Source organism: Pogona vitticeps, chromosome 4, assembly GCF_051106095.1.
Source record: "Pogona vitticeps strain Pit_001003342236 chromosome 4, PviZW2.1, whole genome shotgun sequence".
NCBI lineage: Eukaryota > Metazoa > Chordata > Lepidosauria > Squamata > Agamidae > Pogona > Pogona vitticeps.
In genome coordinates, this window is record NC_135786.1 from 209,085,067 (window position 1) to 209,107,210 (window position 22,144).

The window sequence follows — 22,144 nt, forward strand, 5'->3', positions numbered from 1 at the left end:
TGGAATCTCAAACTCCTTTTGATTCTACTGGTTCCTACTGCTCCCTTCTGATTCTAAAAGGAAACACAGCAACACAGAGGGCATCTTTGGTTCACTCAACAGCCAAGCAAGTTTTCTGGTTTGGTATTTTATTACCATTTATTGATATTGGATACTAATATAGGAAACAAAAGAGTGAAACAAATTGGATGAAATCCAACCTCTAGTAATCTAAACTGTAATCCAACCTCTAGGATGTAACTTGTTTTGGCTACAATTAAACATATTCATCTCTAATAAAGATGATACTTCCATTTTTTAAAAAAACCCTTGTGACGGACAGGCCAGAAACCACACCTGTCCATCACAATGGAACACTGATTCAGTAGCCAATGGTTGAGCAGGAGGGCGGAACCAAGGAATATAAGAAGAGAATGGAGGACAGTTATAATCAGTAAGGATTTCAGTTAGCCAGGAGTTAGGTGTTTCAGTTAGTGATGAGATAGGACAGTTAGTCAGCAGTTGGAGAAAGAGTTACAGTAGGTAGTTGAAAGAACTGTTATGAAGAGTTAGTACTAGGAGAAGAATTGAGAAAGAGATAGACAGACAGGGATTATTAAAGTCAAAAAGTAACACTTGGAAAGAAACGTATAAGAGAACTGAATGCAATGAAAACTATAAGAAATATACTGTTATAAAGGGATTGAAACTAAATACCAAGTAACCAGCATATTTCTAAGTTAAATGAAGCTTAATGAATATCAAATACACCATCTATGATTTCCTTGATTCTTAAATATGTTAATCTGTTAATAAACCACATTATATTTGACACGATTGATTCTGTGATCCTAATTGGGAATTGAGGAAGTATTTCCTCTGGTGGCAGTGGAAGTGGAGACAAGAGAAACTGTCATGCCTGAAGGCAAATCTGTTTGTTAGGGAGAACATACAGAGGAGCTGAGGTGTGTGACATCCCTATATAAAATTTGGGCATTGCCAGATCTGAATTGTCAATAAATTTCACCCTTCTCCTGATGTAGCACTGGCAATCCTTCCCGTTCCACCTGACTTGCCTTCCTCAAGTGCACCAGCATCTGAAAGAGTTACCTTCATTAGTACCTGCAGAAAGAGGGGCAGTTTTTCCCTGGGCCAAAAATACATTATGGATAACCCAGTGTTATGGCTGAAATCACATTCATGTTCAAGAAAAGTGACTGAGGCAGCCTTTGTCTTTGGCGAATGAGACCTGACAACAAGTAATGTGATTATGATCTGAAGACTAATCACAAAGTACGTAAGGTCAACTAATTTGCAAATTATGGAAGGAAAGAAAAGCTCCTGTTAATAGCTTTTCCCCCCACAAGTAAAACTTTTTTTCATTCTTGCACCACCACACACCACTTTCTTCCTCCTCCTATCTCCTTCCCCCACCAATTATGAATCCCCACAGACTGAGTTCCCAGTGATTCCTGGATCCTACCTTTTAATGCTACCTCTGAATTTGCTAGAACTAAAATGGCAAAAGAAGGTAAGTTGAGCAAATGACATACATGATCACAGTGTGAGGATCTCTCAACAAGTAGCAGCTGATTATTTTTAAATGCTTTAAACAAAGGTGAACAGGTGGGGTGCACTTTCCATTAACTTACTGGCTGTTGGACTCGGTTCCGGTGATGAAAGGATCGGATCAGTCAGCTTTTCTTTGTAAATAGCTTGTCTTTCTTTCATTTTCCTGACAATGTCTTTGAGCTGTTCTTGAGCAAATTCATTTATGGGTGTCCCTGGTCGTTTATCCTCTGTGCTGTTTTGGGAAGAGGAGAGGATAAGAGTTAAAATCTTTGAAGATGTATCATGGTAATTTCTTAAAATAAATTTGTCAAGCTAGTAAACAAGTAATTTTACTTTATTGAAAATACTGAAATAATTAGTAAATTAATTAAATAAACTAGTAAAGTAAGTAAGAACAAGCAATGATTGCAAGACAAACAAGACATAACAACAGCAACAACAACAAGTTGTCAGGTCAGTTCTGACTTATGTCTACTGTTTTCAGGGTTTTCCAGGTAGATAATGCTTGGAAATGATTTACGATTCCCTTCTTCTAGGGGCACCCTGGGATTGTGTAGCTTGCCCAAAGCCACACAGACTGACTCTATGACAGGAGGCACAGGGGCAATCAAACTCCCACCTAAACCACTGAGCTATCCAGCCAGCTAAGTAAGACATAGCTTGGAGAATTTACCTTTTGGGATCTGACTTGCAGAATCCTCCCACAGTGGTATGGCCATATTGGCTAAATCATTTTGGGAGTTGTAGTCCAACAAGTATCATTTATAAGATCTAAAATAACACATGTGGTTCCCTGCCTTAAATAGCTGAAGCCATTTTGTTATAAAAACAACAAATTTAGACCAGGACTGCACAACAGCTCACTAGCCATATCGCATTGCGGCTTGCCAAGTAAATGTTGGAGACTAGTGTGGCACAATGGGAAGACTGTTAGATCATGATTAAAGACACCTGGGTTCAAATCCCACTCAGCCATGAAAACTTGCTGGAGGTTCACAGTGGCAAACCATTCTTTCAACAGCTCCCATCTGTTGGAAACCCAGTTAGGGTCGCCATACCCCAGAAGCCACTGGATGAAAAATAGCAACAACAGGTGAGTGACAAGCTCTCTGTTTAAGGGTCAAATTAAATGTTGTTAGGAGCACTCTCCCTACCACAAACAAAACATTCACTCTGGCTCTTCTGTACTTCCCTCAATATTTTTTTTCATGCTTGCCATGGGCCTTAAAAAGAATGTGGTATGTGTGTTGAATTTACGTGTGCACATGTGCAGGAACATTAAAATAAATGAAAACTAGGTCAGAATTTGGAAACATCCTTGAAAAGATGATACATTCCAGCCACTGATCATACTGACTGGAGGATTATGGGGGATGTAGTCCAAGGAAGCTCTGTAAAACTCTAATTCTGACACTGTTAGAATAATGGAGAATGTGTCAGATAAGGTAAAATGCTGCCCTGTTTGTTCCAGAGTTTCATTTCTTTGGAATTATCAGATTAGTGTTTGAGTTATAACATGTGCTGAAATTGAGTCAGTGTGTTAAATGCTGCTGGGTCGGCACTGACACTGCTGTCCCAGAACCACCAGTCACTCGTAACGTGAAAGGAAACCCGCTGGGATGTAACCAAAATAAGGCTGAGACCAGCTGCAGAAGAAAGCCTGCACTGAATCTGAATATTCTGAAGAAAACCTAGAGAACATGTTTGAAGCAAAAATGGGTGACTTATAAACATATGATAGATTGCCTTTAGTCTGTTTGAATAACCAAATATTTAGAATGCGGGAGGGAGGGAAGAGCCCCCAAACTAAGTACAAAGGGAGAAACTAAGGCAATGGTCAGCTAGACAGACAGATAGACAGAAAGCAAGTAAGTTGACTGGTATTTTGCTATGTTTAAGGAAAAACAGGCACCTCTACAATGATTGCTGGAGTAAATGCTCTCATATTCATCATTTCAAGAATGCTATTTGTGTTAAAAGGCTCTTACTATAGATAGATAGAAAGAAAGAAGGAAAGAAAGAAAGAAGGAAAGAAAGAAAGAAGGAAAGAAGGAAAGAAGGAAAGAAAGAAGGAAGGAAGGAAGGAAGGAAGGAAGGAAGGAAGGAAGGAAGGAAAGAAAGAAAGAAAGAAAGAAAGAAAGAAAGAAAGAAAGAAAGAAAGAAAGAAAGAAAGAAAGAAAGAAAGAAAGAAAGAAAGAAAGAACTTTATTACGGTCAAAGACCAGCCACAAATAAAACATCGAAATATCTAAATATACAAAAGTATACAAAAATACTGGGATCAAATGCAAATACTCGGTTCTGAGGTGAACAACGACAACATCAAAACATCTCCCCTAAAGCAAACCATGCTCTAACTACAGAGGCTCATCTGCTTTTAGGGTCCTTTTTCTAATGCCCATTGCAGCAGTAAGAAATTTGGCAACCCTATGTGTAAGAATGGGATTGGAGTCAGACAGCAGCACATGCGTACATTGTTGCTCTGTACAGCCGGGAAATTGACCAATCAGAGGGGAAACAAGTTATTCACGCACATCCTTGTAAAATGTGCACCGCACCAGGATGTGTTCAATTGTTTCTACCTGCTCCATTCCACATGGAGTTTATTACTTACTATAGTTTATTAGACCTGCTTGTTTTCCCCACAGATTGTTTAAATCAGTGGTTCTTAACCTTTGTTACTTGGATGCTTTTGAACTGCAACTCCCAGAAACCCCAGTCGGGACAGCTGGTGGTGAAGGCTTCTGGGAGTTGCAGTCCAAAACTCCTGAGTAACCCAAGGTTAAGAACCAGTGGTTTAAATCACTCTTGGTTTCGCTACCCACTCTTATAGGTCTTACTTAAAAGAGATAGATGTCCATAGCTCCCACGAGGAAGGAGTCTGACCACAAAACATGTTCGTTTTCTCTCTCTCTCTCTCTCTCTCTCTCTCTCTCTCTCTCAGGTTAAGAGAATGCAGGTAGAAGAATATATAAATGTAAAAAGAGCCCAACTGGATTAGGCCAAGTAGGTTCATCTAGCAGTCTGTCCATACAGCAGCCTGCTAATTGCCTCTGGGAAGCCCACAAGCAGAACATGATGCATCTGATTTTTTTCATGTTTTGGCTCATATGGGGGGACAGTATGAAGACAGTGGCCGCTCTCTCTTCAAACCGTTGCTTTCATGTGATAATGGAACAGGTGAGGCTAATGTGCCCCCTCCTCATGTATGTTCTTTGCATTATCTGAGAATGCCTAAATAAGGCTGTAGGAATAATGATAATACTCACGATGTGCTGTCAAGTCAATTGACCTATGTTTCTCCTCCCAGAAAAGTTATAAGTATAAATAATCAGAAGTGGTTTGCCAGTTCCTCCTTCCGGTGGTGCTTTGCAGCTTGCCCAACCAGAAGAAGGAAGTGACAAGTGGTAGGGCATGTATCATTGCCAGCCACATATGCTCTGGTGACCTTATCTGGCTTCTCTTGGAGGCACAGTAGGGTTCTGAACTCCTGGACTCAGATTCCACAGCCAGATCCTCCAGCCCACTGAACTAAGCCAACGAAAGGCACACAACATGGTGATACTGTGCTCATTCTCCCATCCTCTTTTAAAACATCACAAAACTAATGGGGCATCTTGAAACTTGTTTCATGGTCCAGCAACAAGCTGAATTTAGATGGATGTGGCTTTCATTTTGCTAGGTGATTCCTCTGTGCTATAATTAATGTAAACACAGTGATTAATAGTGTAATTAATGTGCTGGTTTAGTCACTCCTATTATGTGCCTAAACAATATGAAGGATAGGGAAATTGCAGACAGGCTGAAGTAAACCATCCATCACCATTTTGGCTATTGCATTATTTGTTTCAAGCCTGTTCTCTAATCAAAAGGAATCTTCTAACGAAGCCGTCTTTAACCTTTATGACTCTTCAGAGTGAATATTTGTTTGTTTGTTTCATTTCTATGCAATCTTTCTCCCAGTGAAGTCCTGTCAGCTGCTTGATAAAATCTATCTGGCATAGGCTGCAACTGGCAATGATTTATCTAGCCTGGTAGCCTACATTCTGTGGTTTATTCAGATCTGCTGTATTTTACAGAATGAACAAGAGCCTTACATTCTATCTTACTAATAATCCTTTCCTAGAATTAAATAGTTAATTGTTATGCAGGGGGTTAAATGACAGCAACTTAATCCATGCTAGGTCATAGAGTATCACTATGTAGAGCCAGGTAGATTCCTATTGGTTACTAATGTCAACTGAGCCCTGTGTTGTTGATTGGAGCAATACAATAACTCTTCAGTTACTTACAGGGATCAGGATGCTATCCAATATGTAATAGAAGTGAGGTCAGATATTTTCCTCAACCAGGTTGTCATGAAAACACAAAGGAATGAAATTCCTGGCCAAGAGGCCAAATTTGTTGATAGAGTTAGCATGTATTTAGAAGTATTCTTTCAAGTCAGGGAAAATATACGTTTTTCATTTTCCTCACCTCTGTACCTTGTTTTATAGCATGCTTTGGTTCATGATTGGTCACTGGAAGGTAAACACAGTTATGATTTGCATGGCTGATTGATAAGGAATGCATCTCTGAGGAAATTCCATTGTCAGAGGGAAAATATGTTAAGACAGAGAAATTAACTACTTCCTGTTTTGTTTGATCTAAAATGTAAAGTAGAAAAGCTCTATCTAGTGCTTTAGCCACAACTCCTTGATGTATCCAGCTACTTCATATGATTTCCTACTACTATCATATCAGTGAAAGAGGGTAACACAAATTTAATGGGAGCAATGAATCTTTACTAGGTAGCCTCAACTTTACAGGAGCTATTGAAGGTGCTGAACCCTATTCCCAAAATCACTTCAGTGCCTTCCTTAGCTGCTATATAGTTTGGCCTGAAGACCAGAGTGGATCCACCACATCCTTGGACTCAAAGTTACTATCTTCCCTGGTGTCACAGAGTAAAGTGCATGGCTGCTACTGCTGATGTCTCAGTTTTCAGACTCCTGATATATTAGAAACAAAATCAAATGATACTAACTCAGAATATTATTTTAGGGTATTATTTTACTCAGCTGTATCAAAACCAACAGGGTTTCCAATACTACAAAGGTTAGCTGATTGATTGTGGCATAAGTTTTTATAGGCTAGAGCCCATGCTTTTCATCTGATACATATATCAGAAAAGCAAAAAGGGCTTTCACATGCATACAGATACACAGAAACCATGAAGTTGGTGGCATTTCCATATTTACTACAAACAGTAGCATGATATGGCCACAAAATGTCAGCCATAATGTCCACTTTATATGCCAGCACATCTTCTAATGTGATCATAAACACCATTAATTGCAGACAATGTCTTTCTGCAATTTACATATATTACACAAGTTATGCATGTGAGAAAAACAAAGGAATACATATCAGAATGGTAACAGAGCTCAATGGGTAATTATTTCAGTATTGGGGGGGTTGTTTCTATGCTTCTACTGAAAAACAAGTAAACAGAAATGTTAACTCTGGTGTGAATTAGAATTCAGTGGCAAATGTGACTATGCTGCAAAGCAGACTTGACAGCAGGGGTTTTCATGGCTGGATCCTTCATGGGTAAAATGAAAAGGAACAATGGTTTAAGCCTTTCTTTTACACTGTTTTCCCCCACTCATAATTGACCTTATCTTGACTTATTATGCTATTTGCTCCACAGAGGAAAACACAGAACTACTAATCACAGCCTCATATCTCATCTAATTTTGACCTAAAACTTGGATTCAATAGATAAGTAGAAATTGCTGTTTCAGTGCACAAAGGCATTGCTACTTTGTGAGCAATTGTTTACATGATTCATTTGCTCTGCCTATTAATCCACAATCGACCACACCCGTGCTGATGTGATCTTCTGCTCACTTTAATTTGATTTGGTACTAATTTTGCTTTGCCTGGCAATGTACCGTATCTTCTTGTTTTATTTAAGTTTGTTTTAACCATTTTTGAGGTAAAGGTTAATTAGAGAAGTCTTCCTCAATATAGTCATTTCAGATATATTGAACATTTTCCTTCATTATGTTCTGTCAATGTACGAAGGATACCCAGTAATGGATGACTGGTATAACTACACACACACACACACACACACACACACACACACACACACACACACACACACACACACACACACACACACACACACACACACACACACACACACACACACACACACACACACACACACACACACACACACACGAGAGAGAGAGAGAGACACTAATTTAGGGGATCGTTTACCTCACACATCTGGTGAAATCAGTTTTTGCCTATGAAAGCTTATGTTACTTTCACTGGAATCCAGTTGGACAATTGTGTTGGGGTAAGTCGGGATACATTTCACCAGCAAATTGCCACTAGTTAAAAAGCTGACATCTGTATATCCTGTCACACAACAATACCACACAACTGCTATATGGAATGAAATACAACCTTGTCTTCACAAATAGCGATTCACCACCAAAATTAATGCTGATGAACTTATGCTGGCTGGTGTTAGTTATAGGATTCTGGCCAATGTGTTAAATCTAAATGTCTCAAAGGTGCCACAAGACTTTTCACAGAGATAAAGAGGATATGTGTCACATGATTTTAATATTAATCGACAATTAACTTTAGCCTGAAACATCTTTAATGAGCCTTTTAGGAATAATTAACATGTGCAAGCTATTGTATTATATGCTTTCAAAGTCCTAATAATTAAATAGACATAACAGTAACTTCCAGGTAGAAAGCCTTAAATCAGATGATAGAGTTTGAGGCTGTATTGAAATGATAGGGCATAAACAAGAAAATGATTCTCTCTTTAAAATGATATGAAATGGAAATTAAAAGAAAATTGGAGAAGAACAGGATCTGAATGCTTATAACAGGAAATGCCAAACACTGAATGTTTGATATTTCAAGATCTTTCAAAACACCTCTCTCAGTTTTGATGAGATGTTTCTATAGGAAATGCAGTGAACCAAAGGAAAACAAATGTAGTTCTTGAGACGAATGGTGAAAATACTGATAAACACTGTCATTTCCTGTAAGGAAATAGGCCCACATGTTGCCGCTTAAAAGGGTTGCCGGGCTCAGTAGGTAATGGGGAATGCAGAATTGCAATGGCAGTGGCCACACGGTCTGGCAGGGAGAAGAGAGGGGACAGCTGTGGGAGATTTCCCTGCTGGCTCCTAATGTACCAGTGGTAAGCAAGATGTCTTGAAGAGTCGGACACAACTAAATGACTAAACAACAACAACAAAGCAAGATTTTCCTTCCAGATGTTTATTGGCCAGTGGGAAAAATTCTGAAGAAGACTGTGGACCAGAAAAGGGTTTCCACTCCGGTCCATCTGCCCTGTTTAAAAATAAGAGATGCGGCCATCCTTTGGGCAGACCACCACTTGACAGATTCCCTTTCCCCTCCTTCCCTCTCTCTTTTAGGGTGGTGGTATGGTGTTCCTTTAAATTAACTCATAGGCTATAAGGGTGAAGGGTTAGGTGTTATTAGTTCTCTGAGCTTGGGTACTCATATAAATTTGTCACAACTTTGTTGGCAGTTGGGATATTGTGAATTAACCTTCCTGGACAAGGAGATGGGGGCAGGGTCATGGTCTGGCCTCGTTTGGGGCCCCGTTGGCATAACCTCTGCCCTCAGGTACCTGAGAATCATGGAGTGGCATAGACCCAGAAAACAGCGACTGCCGACAGGAGACCTTCAGCAGCTGCTGAAGTGAACAGTGGTGAGCATCAAGGGGCAATTTGACCTCTTAATTTGATGCATTGGATCCAGTTCCCCAGTGCTGGTCAGGGACTGCTGCTATAGCCAATAAAGCTGTGGCCTTTTCTTTGTGTAGTATTTCTTTGTATAGCTTAGAGAGCCTGGAGGACTGCTCAGTAATGGGATAGCAATTATTGAGCTTCCAGGTCACATGCTCAGGCAATGAATTTGCATACAATCAATGTGGACAGGGAGTGGAACACCTCCAGCCTGTTGGCTTCATTCCTGAAAGTCATACACAGATGAGGGTCACAGATGAGGCTACAGTTCTGATCTGTCTTCATGAGATTACCTTGCAGCTTTGTACCAAACCGGCACATGTACAATGTGTATATTCATATAGTTCTGTGTAGAAACCACATTCCCATGATGGGAGGTAAGTCAATCCCACTCCCATCATATCTTGGTTTTATGTGGATGTTTTATCTCAACATTCCTCATGTCTTCCTTATTCCTCCACCAAAAGTATTTCCAGATGGCAACAGGTATCTAGAAAACATTATCATGTCTTTTTTAATGAAACTGCCTGTCAATCCAGTTTCTCTACAAGCAGGTAGAAGACACGGTGGTTGTATGAGTGTGTAACCAGTGGTGTTCCCTATTCATCACTACTGCATAATGGGACTAGTGGTTTGTGAATTGGTTTCAAATGCTCATGAGAGGTGAAGTGGCCACATTTGCTGGTAATATCAAATTATGCAGCATAATTTTTTTACAAAATTAAATTAACAGCAAAGAGGTCTAAAAGGATCCCTATTTGTATTCTGAATTTAAATGTGTACAATCCTGTGGGAGAGAGATTATTTTTGAATTTTTAATTTAGAAACTTTACATGCAGCTGTTTATCTGGCTGCTGTAAAGTCAGAACAGGTGGTCATCCGTAAACAAGAAACAAACTAGGAAAGTAGGTCAGATTATGTAAAAGATCTGTTGATCAAGCAACTCATTATCATCTCAGTCTCAAAGGAATGGCTCAAACGCTGGAGCCAGCCAGCAATGGACCTACATAGTGAAGCCAAATGGGTTGTAGAGAATTTTGATTTTCCAAATAGACTATGTTGGTTTGAGTCAGATAGATTCAAAGCATTTCTTGACAGACTCCACTGCAAACCTCTTTACTGGATAAGGCAGACGCCATCTTCACACTTGTAAATTTTAGGCTTGGCTTGACTAAACAATTTTTAATGTGGTTCAAAGATATAGAAAGCCTGCGTGTGACTTGTCCATCTCTGACAAGTGTAATTCCCTAAAGACAGTTTTTGAAAAAAAAATCTTGAAGAAACAAACATCACAACAAAAATATGTAGCCCAACTGTGGAATCTGAGACCTCCAGGGTCATAGCCTATGTTCAGAAAAGACAGTACAAAGCTGAAAAACCGAATTAATGAGGCACGTAAAGGTTTTTTTTTCTTTTTTAAAATGCCTGTACCATTTATGATATATAATTCCTCTGTGATTGAATAAGTCAGGACATATGGTCAGCCTGTGTAAACCTTTAAATCCTCTCCTTGCTGAAGTAATAGCTGGCTATGCCATCATTCCAGCTAATCCCTCAGGTGGACTGGAAAATTACCTCACTGATGCGCCGGGTTTCTCCCTCTACTGTGCTTTGTGTGCTTTGAAACAGATTCAAAAACAGATTTCTCACCTCCTACTCTGGGTTGGAACATATTTTGAAAATGGACAGAAAATCTATAGGCTCGAGTCTCAAGGCAGCTTAGATCATTCCACATCTAGAGTGTGTGTCTTTAGTGTTGTTCATTAAAAGTAATTAGATTAAAAAGTATCTAACTATGTATTGCGGACTGTTGATCAAAAGTCTCCCAACTATTTTCCACAGCTAACTACCTGAAGAATTGTATTTAACCTTCCACACTATTTGTGATACTGTGCTTTTCCTGCCATGTATGTTCTATCCACACCAGTGGATGCAAAAAAAAAAAAAAAAAACATTGTGGGTTTGGCAGTTCATGCTGGTTCATTTATCACCTGAACAGGTTTCAGTGCTTCAGAGACTCACCTCCTCCAGTGACTGCCCACTCAGAGCCAGTGCCTGGAGGAGGTGGGGTGGGGAATCCAAGCTGCTGCCTCTGCATGGGTGCCCAGTGGAAGAGGAGGGCCTTGAAGTGAGGCTCTGGGCAGCTGAAAAAACAAACCAGTGGTTCATGCCCATCCCTATTGCTAACTCCATTCAAGAAATAAATTTGTAGCATTCCCAAGAAGGGAAAAAAATGGAGAAAATGTCAAAACAAAACAAAAACAAAAATCTCTTGATATTCGGCACCAGAGAAAGACTCCTCAGTCTATTTACTTCAGGTTTTTCTGGTACCCGCTGCTTAGTTTAGCAGCTACAATGCAATCTCTTCCCTGTATATTCCCACTTATTGCAATCCGTTTTCCAGTGAATTCACTAAAGGCTCCCATTCCTTCAAAGTGGGAGGTCCATCATCTGATGCCTCTCTGCAGCTCTGCTGGAAAGGCCTGCCACAACTAGTCAGTTGGCAGAGAAGATGGAGGAAAACGTACACCAGCTTCAAGGCTGACATATTTCCTCTCCCTGTGGTTGGGAAGTATAAAACAAGCCTTCCACAAAAGACAAAAGTGATTCACCCTGATTTTTCCTTTCCCTTGCTCTGTCTAAAAAGGGATAATTGCATTAATTTATGATAGGATCCTGAGCTTACTCTGCATCAGCTAGCTCTTCTCTAAGTGTCTTCTTCACCAGAGGTCTAGCTGCCAAATAAATTACAAGATAGACCATTTATTCATGCTCTTTGTTTTCTGTACTTTCACCACTTATGAGTCCGTAAAACAACCTCTCCTTTTATATTATGTTTACTCAGGAATCAGTGAGGGATCTTGGTAAAGTTCCACATATTCAGACTGCAGATTTTTATGTTCCTCTCCCTGCAGAACATTGTGATGCCAGCCTGATGACGAGTCCTGCAGGACTCAAAAGCTCCCCTGCTTTTGGTATTTCAATGGTCATAGCATCACAGAATAATTGAGCTGGAAGGGGGCCTATCAGTCCAAGATCCTGCTCAATGCAGGAATCCAAAACAAAGCAGATCCGACAAAGACCTTCTCTATCCTTTTTTGATTTCATTCAAGAACTACATGGCTTCTTCTTTCTTTCTTACATACATACAGTATTTCATGGTCTGCTTTGTGCATATATTGAAAAAATAATTGGAGGTGGAAGCTTGAATGCCCTTATAATTTACCTTCAGGTTTTTGGAACCCAAAGATATAGTAGCAGGAGGTCCATAGCACAAGAGGTGTGGAATCAATGTATCTGGATGATTTGCAGTTAAATCAGCATGCCAGAAGTGAGTTTTATCAGCTGACATTGCAATCTGTCAATATTTGCTTTCTTCTATTGTATTTTTCCACTCTGTATGTGCTAAAACGGTGACTTTAAATGGACCATCAAATGAAATTATGAATAAATGCATCTTTCCCTCTTTTCCAAACTAAGCAAAGAAATAGATGAAATGGCAAACTTTCCTTGCATTTCACAAGAGTGACATCTTGTAAGCTTCTTTTTGGGTGGATGTGGGGAGAGGGAATCAGGCATAGGCCATGCTTCCCTCCCCCCACCAAGTACATATGTATTTTTCAATGAATTTATCCTGTATAGGACTCAAACATTCCATTGTATTAGCTTGCCTTTGTAATCACAGAGAAATATTAGGACTCTTCTAGTGGAGGGTTCTTCTTTGCTTTCATCATAGGCATCCTTCAGTCTCAAAAGACTATGGTAATGTGCTCTGTATGGAGGACTTGGAACAGCGTCTAGTGTGGCTGAGAAGGCCAATTCGAGAGTGACAATCCTTTCCACACTGAAGACAAATCCAATCTATCCCCTGTCCAGCTCCCTGGTTTTGCTGGTTTCGGGACTGCCTCTTGGCCTCAGCCTGCTGGACAAGGGTCTCTTCAAAATGGGAGAGGCCATGATGCAGCACCTGCCTCCAGGCTGAACGCTCAGATCTCAAGGTTTTCCATCTGTTGAGGTCCATTCCTAAGGCCTTCTGGTCCCACTTGCAGATGACCTTGTATTGCATCTGTGGACTCCCTCTGGGGCGATTTCCCTGCACTAATTCTCCATACAGGAGATCCTTTGGAATCCGACCATCAGCCATTCTCACGACGTGCCCAAGCCAACGTAGATGTAGCTGTTTCAGTAGTGTATACATGCTAAAAAATCCAGCTCGTTCTAGGATTACTCTATTTGGAACTTTGTCCTGCCAGGTGATACCAAAAATCCGTCGGAGGCAATGCATATGGAAGTTGTTCAGCTTCCTCTCCTGCCATGCACAAAGGATCCAGGACTCACTGCAGTACAGGAGTGTGCTCAGGGCACAGGCTCTATTTCTGGCCTCCCTTGATGTGGCCACATTTAGAATCATGGATTGAGAAGAGCAAGTGAAACAGGTCACTCCTTTCTGGGAGAGACATTCTGACAAGTATCAAGGTCCTAAACAGTTAAGGCCTTTATAGGCCACAACCAGCACCTTGAATTGAGCATGGAAAATGACAGGGAACCAATGAAATTACACCAAGACTTGGGAATAAATGGTTGAATTTGCTAATCTTAGAAATTAGTCTGGCTGCTGCATTTTGGACCTGCTGAAATTTCCACATGACTTTGAAGGGCAGCCCTACATAGACAGCAATGCTTGAATCACTGTTAGTAAGCATTTCTTATCCAGGTAGGGGCACAATTGGGCAATCAACCAGAATTGATAAAAGCACTCCAAGGCAAAAGCCAATATTTGAGCTTTCAAAGGGAATGCCAGGTCCAGAAATACCCCCAACAAATACACACACACACACACACACACAGAGACGTGTACGTACGTATGTATGTACGTACATATGAATCAAGGTAAATTGAAACCTGTAAAGGAAGAAATTGAGCATTTAAACATTACAGTATCTAATGTGAGTGAACTCAACTGGACTGGAATAGGGCATTTTCAATCAGACAGTTGCAAAATGTTTTACCATAGAAATGAAAAACACAGAAAAAATGGAGTTGCTCTAATAAGGAAGGAGATGTAGCATAAGCAGTTAAGGCCTATAATGTGGAGTCTTTTCAGGAAACTTATTTATGTTACCATCATTCACATCTACAAGCTTTTACATCACTATGCAGGTAGAAATTGGTCACACACACACACACACACACACACACACACACACACACACACACACACACACACACACACACACACACACACACACACACACACACACACACACCAGGTTCTGATTGTGGTGCTTCTGCCCATTCTATTTAGCTGTACTTGCAAGTAGTGATTACAGTTTGTCTTGCATCGTGGATGCATGATTCGTGTGCATGCATGGCTGGGTGCCCAACAATGTCTACGTTGGCTTGGGCATGTCGTGAGAATGGCTGATGGTCGGATTCCAGAATATCTCCTGTATGGAGAATTAGTGCAGGGAAACTGCCCCAGAAGGAGATCACAGCTGCGATACAAGGATATCTGCAAGTGGGATCTGAAGGCCTTAGGAATGGACCTCAACAGATGGGAAACCTTGATGTCTGACTGTTCAGCCTGGAGGCAGGCAGTGCATCATGTGTGTGTTTAGTCGTTTAGTCGTGTCCGACTCTTCGTGACCCCATGGACCAGAGCACGCCAGGCCCTCCTGTCTTCTACTGCCTCCCGGAGTTGTGTCAGGTTCATGTTGGTTGCTTCGCAGACACTGTCCAGCCATCTCATCCTCGGTCGTCCCCTTCTCCTCTTGCCATCACACTTTCCCAACATCAGGGTCTTTTCCAGGGAGTCTTTTCTTCTCATTAGATGGCCAAAGTACTGGAGCCTCAGCTTCAGGATCTGTCCTTCCAGTGAGCACTCAGGGTTGATTTCCTTTAGAACTGATAGGTTTGTTCTCCTTGCAGTCCAGGGGATTCTCAAGAGCCTCCTCCAGCACCACAATTCAAAGGCATCAATTCTTCGGCGGTCTGCTTTCTTTATGGTCCAGCTCTCACTTCCATACATCACGACAGGAAAAACCATAGCTTTGACTATTCGGACTTTTGTTGGCAAGGTGATGTCTCTGCTTTTCAAGATGCTGTCCAGATTTGTCATCGCTTTCCTCCCAAGAAGAAGGCGCCTTTTAATTTCAGGGCTGCTGTCTCCATCTGCAGTGATCATGGAGCCCAGGAAGATAAAATTTGACACTGCCTCCATATCTTCCCCTTCTATTTCCCAGGAGGTGATGGGACCAGTGGCCATGATCTTAGTTTTTTTGATGTTGAGTTTCAGACCGTTTTTTGCACTCTCCTCTTTCACTCTCATTACAAGGTTCTTTAATTCCTCCTCACTTTCTGCCATCAGAGTGGTATCATCTGCATATCGGAGGTTGTTGATATTTCTTCCGGCAATCTTAATTCCGGCTTGGGTTTCTTCCAGTCCAGCCTTCCGCATGATGTATTCTGCATATAAGTTAAATAAGCTGGGGGACAATATACAGCCTTGCCGTACTCCTTTCCCAATTTTGAACCACTCAGTTGTTCCATGACCAGTTCTAACTGTTGCTTCCTGTCCCACATATAGGTTTCTCAGGAGACAGATAAAGTGGTCAGGCACTCCCATTTCTTTAAGAACTTGCCATAGTTTGCTGTGGTCCACACAGTCAAAGGCTTTCGCATAGTCAATGAAGCAGAAGTAGATATTTTTCTGGAACTCTCTGGCTTTCTCCATAATCCAGCGCAAGTTAGCAATTTGGTCTCGAGTTCCTCTGCCTCTTCGGAATCCAGCTTGTACTTCTGGAAGTTCTCGGTCCACATACTGCTGAAGCCTACCTTGTAGGATTTTGAGCATAACCTTGCTAGCGTGCGAAATGAGTGCAATTGTACGGTAGTTGGAGCATTCTTTGGCACTGCCTTTCTTTGGGATTGGGATGTAGACTGATCTTTTCCAATCCTCTGGCCACTGTTGAGTTTTCCAAACTTGCTGGCATATTGAATGTAGCACCTTAACAGCATCATCTTTCAAGATTTTAAATAGTTCAACTGGAATGCCATCACCTCCACTGGCCTTGTTGTTAGCCAGGCTTTCTAAGGCCCACTTGACTTCGCTCTCCAGGATGTCTGGCTCAAGGTCAGCAACTACATTGTCTGGGTTGTCCGGGATATCCACATCTTTCTGATATAATTCCTCCGTGTATTCTTGCCACCTCTTCTTGACGTCTTCTGCTTCTGTTAGGTCCCTCCCATTTTTGTCTTTTATCATGTTCATCTTTGCGCAAAATGTTCCTCTAATATGTCCAATTTTCCTGAACAGATCTCTGGTCTTTCCTTTTCTGTTATCTTCCTCTATTTCTTTGCATTGTTCATTTAAGAAGGCCCTCTTGTCTCTCCTTGCTATTCTTTGGAAGTCTGCATTCAAGTTTCTGTAACTTTCCCTATCTCCCTTGCATTTTGCTTCCCTTCTCCTCTCTGCTATTTCTAAGGCCTCGTTGGACAGCCACTTTGCTTTCTTGCATTTCCTTTTCTTTGGGATGGTTTTCATTGCTGCCTCCTGGACAATGTTACGAGCCTCTATCCAAAGTTCTTCAGGCACTCTGTCCACCAAATCTAGTTCCTTAAATCTGTTCTTTACTTCCACTGTGTATTCATAAGGGATTTGGTTTAGATTATACCTGAGTGGCCCAGTGGTTTTTCCTAATCTCTTCAGTCTAAGCTTGAATTTTGCTATGAGAAGCTGATGATCAGAACCGCAGTCAGCTCCAGGTCTTGTTTTTGCTGACTGTATAGAGCTTCTCCATCTTTGGCTGCAGAGAATATAATCAATCTGATTTCGATATTGCCCATCTGGTGATTTCCATGTATAGAGTCGCCTCTTGTGTTGTTGGAAAAGAGTGTTTGTGATGACCAGCTTATTCTCTTGACAAAACTCTATTAGCCTTTGTCCTGCTTCGTTCTGAACTCCAAGGCCAAACTTCCCTGTTGTTCCTTTTATCTCTTGGCTCCCTACTTTAGCATTCCAGTCCCCTAGAATGAGAAGAACATCTTTCTTTGGTGTCAGTTCTAGAAGGTGTTGTAGATCTTCATAGAATTGTTCAATTTCAGTCTTCTCAGCAATGCTGGTTGGTGCATAAACTTGGATTATTGTGATGTTGAATGGTTTGCCTTGGATTCGTATTGACATCATTCTATCATTTTTGAGATTGTATCCCATTACAGCTTTTCCCACTCTTTTGTTGACTATGACGGCTACTCCATTCCTTCTACGGGATTCTTGTCCACAATAGTAGATATGATAATCATCTGAGCTGAATTCGCCCATTCCTGTCCATTTTAGTTCACTGATGCCCAGGATGTCGATGTTTATTCTTGCCATCTCCTGTTTGACCACTCCCAGTGTTCATAGATCTTACATTCCAGGTTCCTATGCAGTATTTTTCTTTGCAGCATTGGATTTTCCTTTCACTTCCAGGCACGTCCACAGCTGAGCGTCCTTTCGGCTTTGGCCCAACCACTTCATTAGCTCTGGAGCTACTTGTACTTGTCCTCCGCTCTTCCTCAGTAGCATGTTGGACGCCTTCCGACCTGAGGGGCCCATCTTCCAGCGTCATATCTTTTAGCCTTTTGTTTCTGATCATGGGGCGTTCTTGGCAAAGATACTGGAGTGGCTTGCCATTTCCTACTCCAGGTGGATTGCGTTTAGTCGGAACTCTCCACTATGTCCTGTCCGTCTTGGGTGTCCCTGCACGGCATAGCCCATAGTTTCTCTGAGTTACTCAAGCCCCTTCGCCACGACAAGGCAGCAATCCATGCATCATGGCCTCTCCCAATTTGAAGAGACCCTTGTCCTGCAGGCCGAGGTGAAGAGGCAGTCCCGAAACCAGCCAAATCAGGGAGATGGACAGGGGACAGATTGTATTTGTCTTCAGTGTGGAAGAGATTTTCACTCTCAAATTGGCCTTCTCAGCCACACTAGATGCTTCTCCAAGTCCTCTATTCAGAGCACATTACCATAGTCTCTTGAGACTGAAGGATGCCTGCCTAAGGAATCCACTTGACATTTAGTCCAGTCGTGTTGGACTCTAGGGGGCAGTGCTCACCCCGTTTCCAAGCCGCAGAGCCAGCGTTTGTCCATAGACAGTTTCCATGGTCACGTGGCCAGTGCGACTAGACATGGAATGCTGTTATCTTCCCACCGTGGTGGTATCTATTTATATACTGCCATTTTTACATTTCAAACTGCTAGGTTCAAACTGCTAGGTTGGCAGGAGCTGGGATAAGTGATCTTCCGACTGCCGGTCTCCCGACTTTGCAGTGCAGAGGCTTCTGTGGTTTAACCCACATGCACCACCGCGTCCCTTTTACCCTGCCTAGGGTGCTCTTTATTTCACAACATATCTTTCACAGGTTTTAAAAGAATTAATAATAGTGGAGAATTAATATTTATTAGCTTTTCTTTATTTTTGATATTTGTTTCCACACAAGAGAATAGTAGTTTTGTTAATCTGATTGGTTCCACAAAGTATAAATCACTGCTTTTTCACCATTAAGTTCATCATCATCATCATCATCATCATCATCATCATCATCATCATCATCATCATCATCATCATCATCATCATCAACAACAACAACAACAACAACAACAACAACAACAACAACAATAATAATAATAATAATAATAATAATAATAATAATAATAATAATAATAATAATAATAATAATAATAATAATAATAATAATAATAATAATAATAATAATAATAATAATAAACAATACTGAATGATACTCACTCTGCTGTCTCTTCCTTCTCCTTCCCTGGAGGCACCTCTTCCTTTGTTGTTGCCCCAGCAGGTTCTGCTGATTGGGCAGCCTGAGGGGGCTCAGGTTCTTTTTCTGATGGTTTTGCTCCATCTAGGATCAGACAGTTGAAAATAGCAGTTATGGCAAACACAAAACTGAGAGTTAAAATGAAAATATGATCCTCTGCTCATCCACCACTAAGTGAACAAGAAAAGTATCTCATGTATAAATTAGAAAATCATTTATTTTTCCAAGCATGACTTTCTCTTTCAAGATATCGAAGTGAAGAATAATCCAAAGTGGATACCGAAAGAGGAACATTATAAATATTAGGTAGGGCTATGGTGACAATGTGCTTTGAGGGGTATTGGGCCGTCTCCTCCCATGGAGACAGTTAAAGAGAGGCTGGCTGAAATCCTAGCAAAACAGGGAGTTGCACTCTGGCTGTCTGCATTGCATGTCTGGTTGCACAACTGACTGTACAGCTGATTATGCAACTAGTTGTGTGAGTGTGTCTGATGAACTGCTTGCAAGTACAGTGCCTCACGGGATGAAAAACTCACAAGACAAATGTTTTTGGTGATGGGGTTGATGACTCGCAAGACAGATGTTCCTATGTCCATGCTTCACAAGACAAATGTTTTCTGTTTTTTGTTCCTGCCTCATGTTTGCTGATTTTTAAATGTTTTTCTATGATGTTTAAAAAGTTAGTTTTTTGATTGCAATTTTTGAAATCAGCTGCACAATATGTATGGCTTTAAAGAGCACTTAATAAACTCTTTGTAAACCAAATTTGATTTTGTTCTGACTTTTTTTGCCCATAGGAACGCATTAATTAGATTTCAATGCATTCCTATGGGAAAACGTGTTTTGCAAGACAAATTGTTTGCAAGATGACATTAAACAAATTAAATTCGTCTTGCGAGGATTTGTGCCCATGTCTATGAGGGATGTTGTTTCTGCAACCTAGACTATGGCTCTTGTATTGAACAACAGGTTAGGCTAGATTACTTTTAGGATCACTTCTGCTTTGATGACTCAATGAGATTCACACCCCAGTGATGTCAAGGTGACTTGTACTGTATTCGAGTTGGGGTGGAAAGAAAGTTGAAATGCAGTTGCCATTTTTGCCGCAACTGATTGTCTTTATAACATACTTATAATGAGACACTCAAATCAGTGCATACACTGGTAATTTCTTCCCTTTTTACATCTATAATCTATAGTCATAACTGAGAAGCAAACTATAAAACAATCCCAAATCTGCCTGGATTTAAATAACAAATTAAAGGAAATGTGTATTTCCTGCTATTATGCTTGTCCTACAAGTTTGTAATTCCCTTTCTCTGGACAATCAAGCTTGACAATGAAGTTTGTGTTGACATCCCAATGACCAGTCACAAAAAGAGCTAATTTTCAAAATGCAAATGGAAAAAGCTTGAGCTAGGTTAAAAAGCTATATTTTGCTTTTCAAGAGAACTCTGCTTCTAATTATACACTAACTGTATTATGCAGTTTGAGCCTAGATATTGAGTGACAGTTACTCTTTTCCTCCTTTTTGTCATTGTTGTTGCTGCTGTTTTAATTTGATTGCAGCACATCTTAGTCCAGCTTTCCCAGATGTATTTCCTTCCAAATGTGCGAGACCACAGTTCCCCTCAAACTGTTTTTTTCAGAATGCAATTACCATCATTCAGTAAAGTTGGCAATAAGCTGGAGAAGCTCTACAATGCACCCAAGGAAGTTGGAACCCCCCCTTTCCCCCATAGCCTTTTAGAATAATACTATTTTCATTCAAGACAAATCTGGCATCGGCCTGTCTCTTGGAACTTTTGGATTTGGCAATGGTTTTTGTTTAAAAGATTGAAAAGATCTGAATTGTGGGCCCAAAGAGCCTGAGGAGATTTCTTTATCTCCTTTTGAAAGGAATGCTCATGGGAAATAATGAAATTGAAAAAATCACCCACAGGTATATTATGATTTAGTCATTCTGTCACAATGATATTTATAAAGTGCAATGACTGTCAGAGTAATAATTGCTGTTGGTTTCCTGGATTTGTGTTTTGACAAATGGCTTGTAGAGGAGCTACAAAACAGATATTAATATAAGTCTGAAATGCAAATTTGAAGAAGGGTGTGCATAACTGAATCATTGAGAAAAGGTTCTTTAAGCTGACATTTATTTATCTGGAGATGATTAATTTTTCTAATTAATCTTAGTTGTACTTTAACTCTTATCCAAAAAAACATAGGTGCTGCAGTAAAGAGATGCAATATAATTGTAATGAATGTAAACTGATTGTAGGAAAGTAGTGTGGCAGTGAGTCTGTATAATATAAATCTGGAATCTGTCATGTATATAGCTTTTCAGACATGCTAGAATTGTGAGAAACAATCAAACCATAATGACTTTTCTGATTAATAGGGCTTGATTAATTTTATTAAATTACTACTATTCTCACAGAAAGGATTGATTGAACTGGTGCTGAGTCAAAACAATTGTTTGAAACAAACAATAGTAGATAAAGAAAACAGTGCAGCCAGCCACACTACATGTCAAAAAGTAGGAAATCAGTACATATTTAGAAATCTGTACTACAGAATCTAACAATTTCCACACCTCACACCCATATTCTAAAAACAGCTTGTTAAGTCACTCCTGGACTCAAGGGAATAATCTGTATAATAATACCAAGTATGGTTGTTGCAGGTATTTCGGGATGTTTGGCTGTGTTCTGGAGATTTTGCTTCCTAACGTTTCGCCAGTCTCTGTGGCCGGCATCTTCAGAGAAGAGGAGTTAGAACTCTGTCTGTGTTCTGGTGTAGTGTGGGGGATTTGGCCAAAGAGCCCAAAAAACCTACGACAACCATTGGATCCTGGCCATGAAAGCCTTTGAGAATACAATACCAGGTATGTTGGCAACTCTTTGGGTCCAAATCCCAAGTCTGAGTCCCTCCCTATTAAAAACAATCTTTTCCCCCAGAAAAAAAGGGAAGGT

The 22,144-nt window shown here is 40.6% G+C and overlaps 1 protein-coding gene across 2 annotated transcripts in view; it reads right to left on the reverse strand.

Annotated features, from left to right (window-relative positions):
* Positions 1 to 22,144, reverse strand: part of CNGB3 (cyclic nucleotide gated channel subunit beta 3) — a 73,837-nt gene that overhangs the window by 35,172 nt on the left and 16,521 nt on the right. For both annotated transcript variants that reach the window (XM_072999091.2, XM_072999093.2), the window contains exons 3-4: positions 19,136 to 19,256; positions 1,632 to 1,783 (exon numbers count right to left, since the gene is read on the reverse strand). In XM_072999091.2, the coding sequence (XP_072855192.2) occupies positions 1,632 to 1,783; positions 19,136 to 19,256 (273 nt within the window). The remainder of the gene's footprint in view (positions 1 to 1,631; positions 1,784 to 19,135; positions 19,257 to 22,144) is intronic.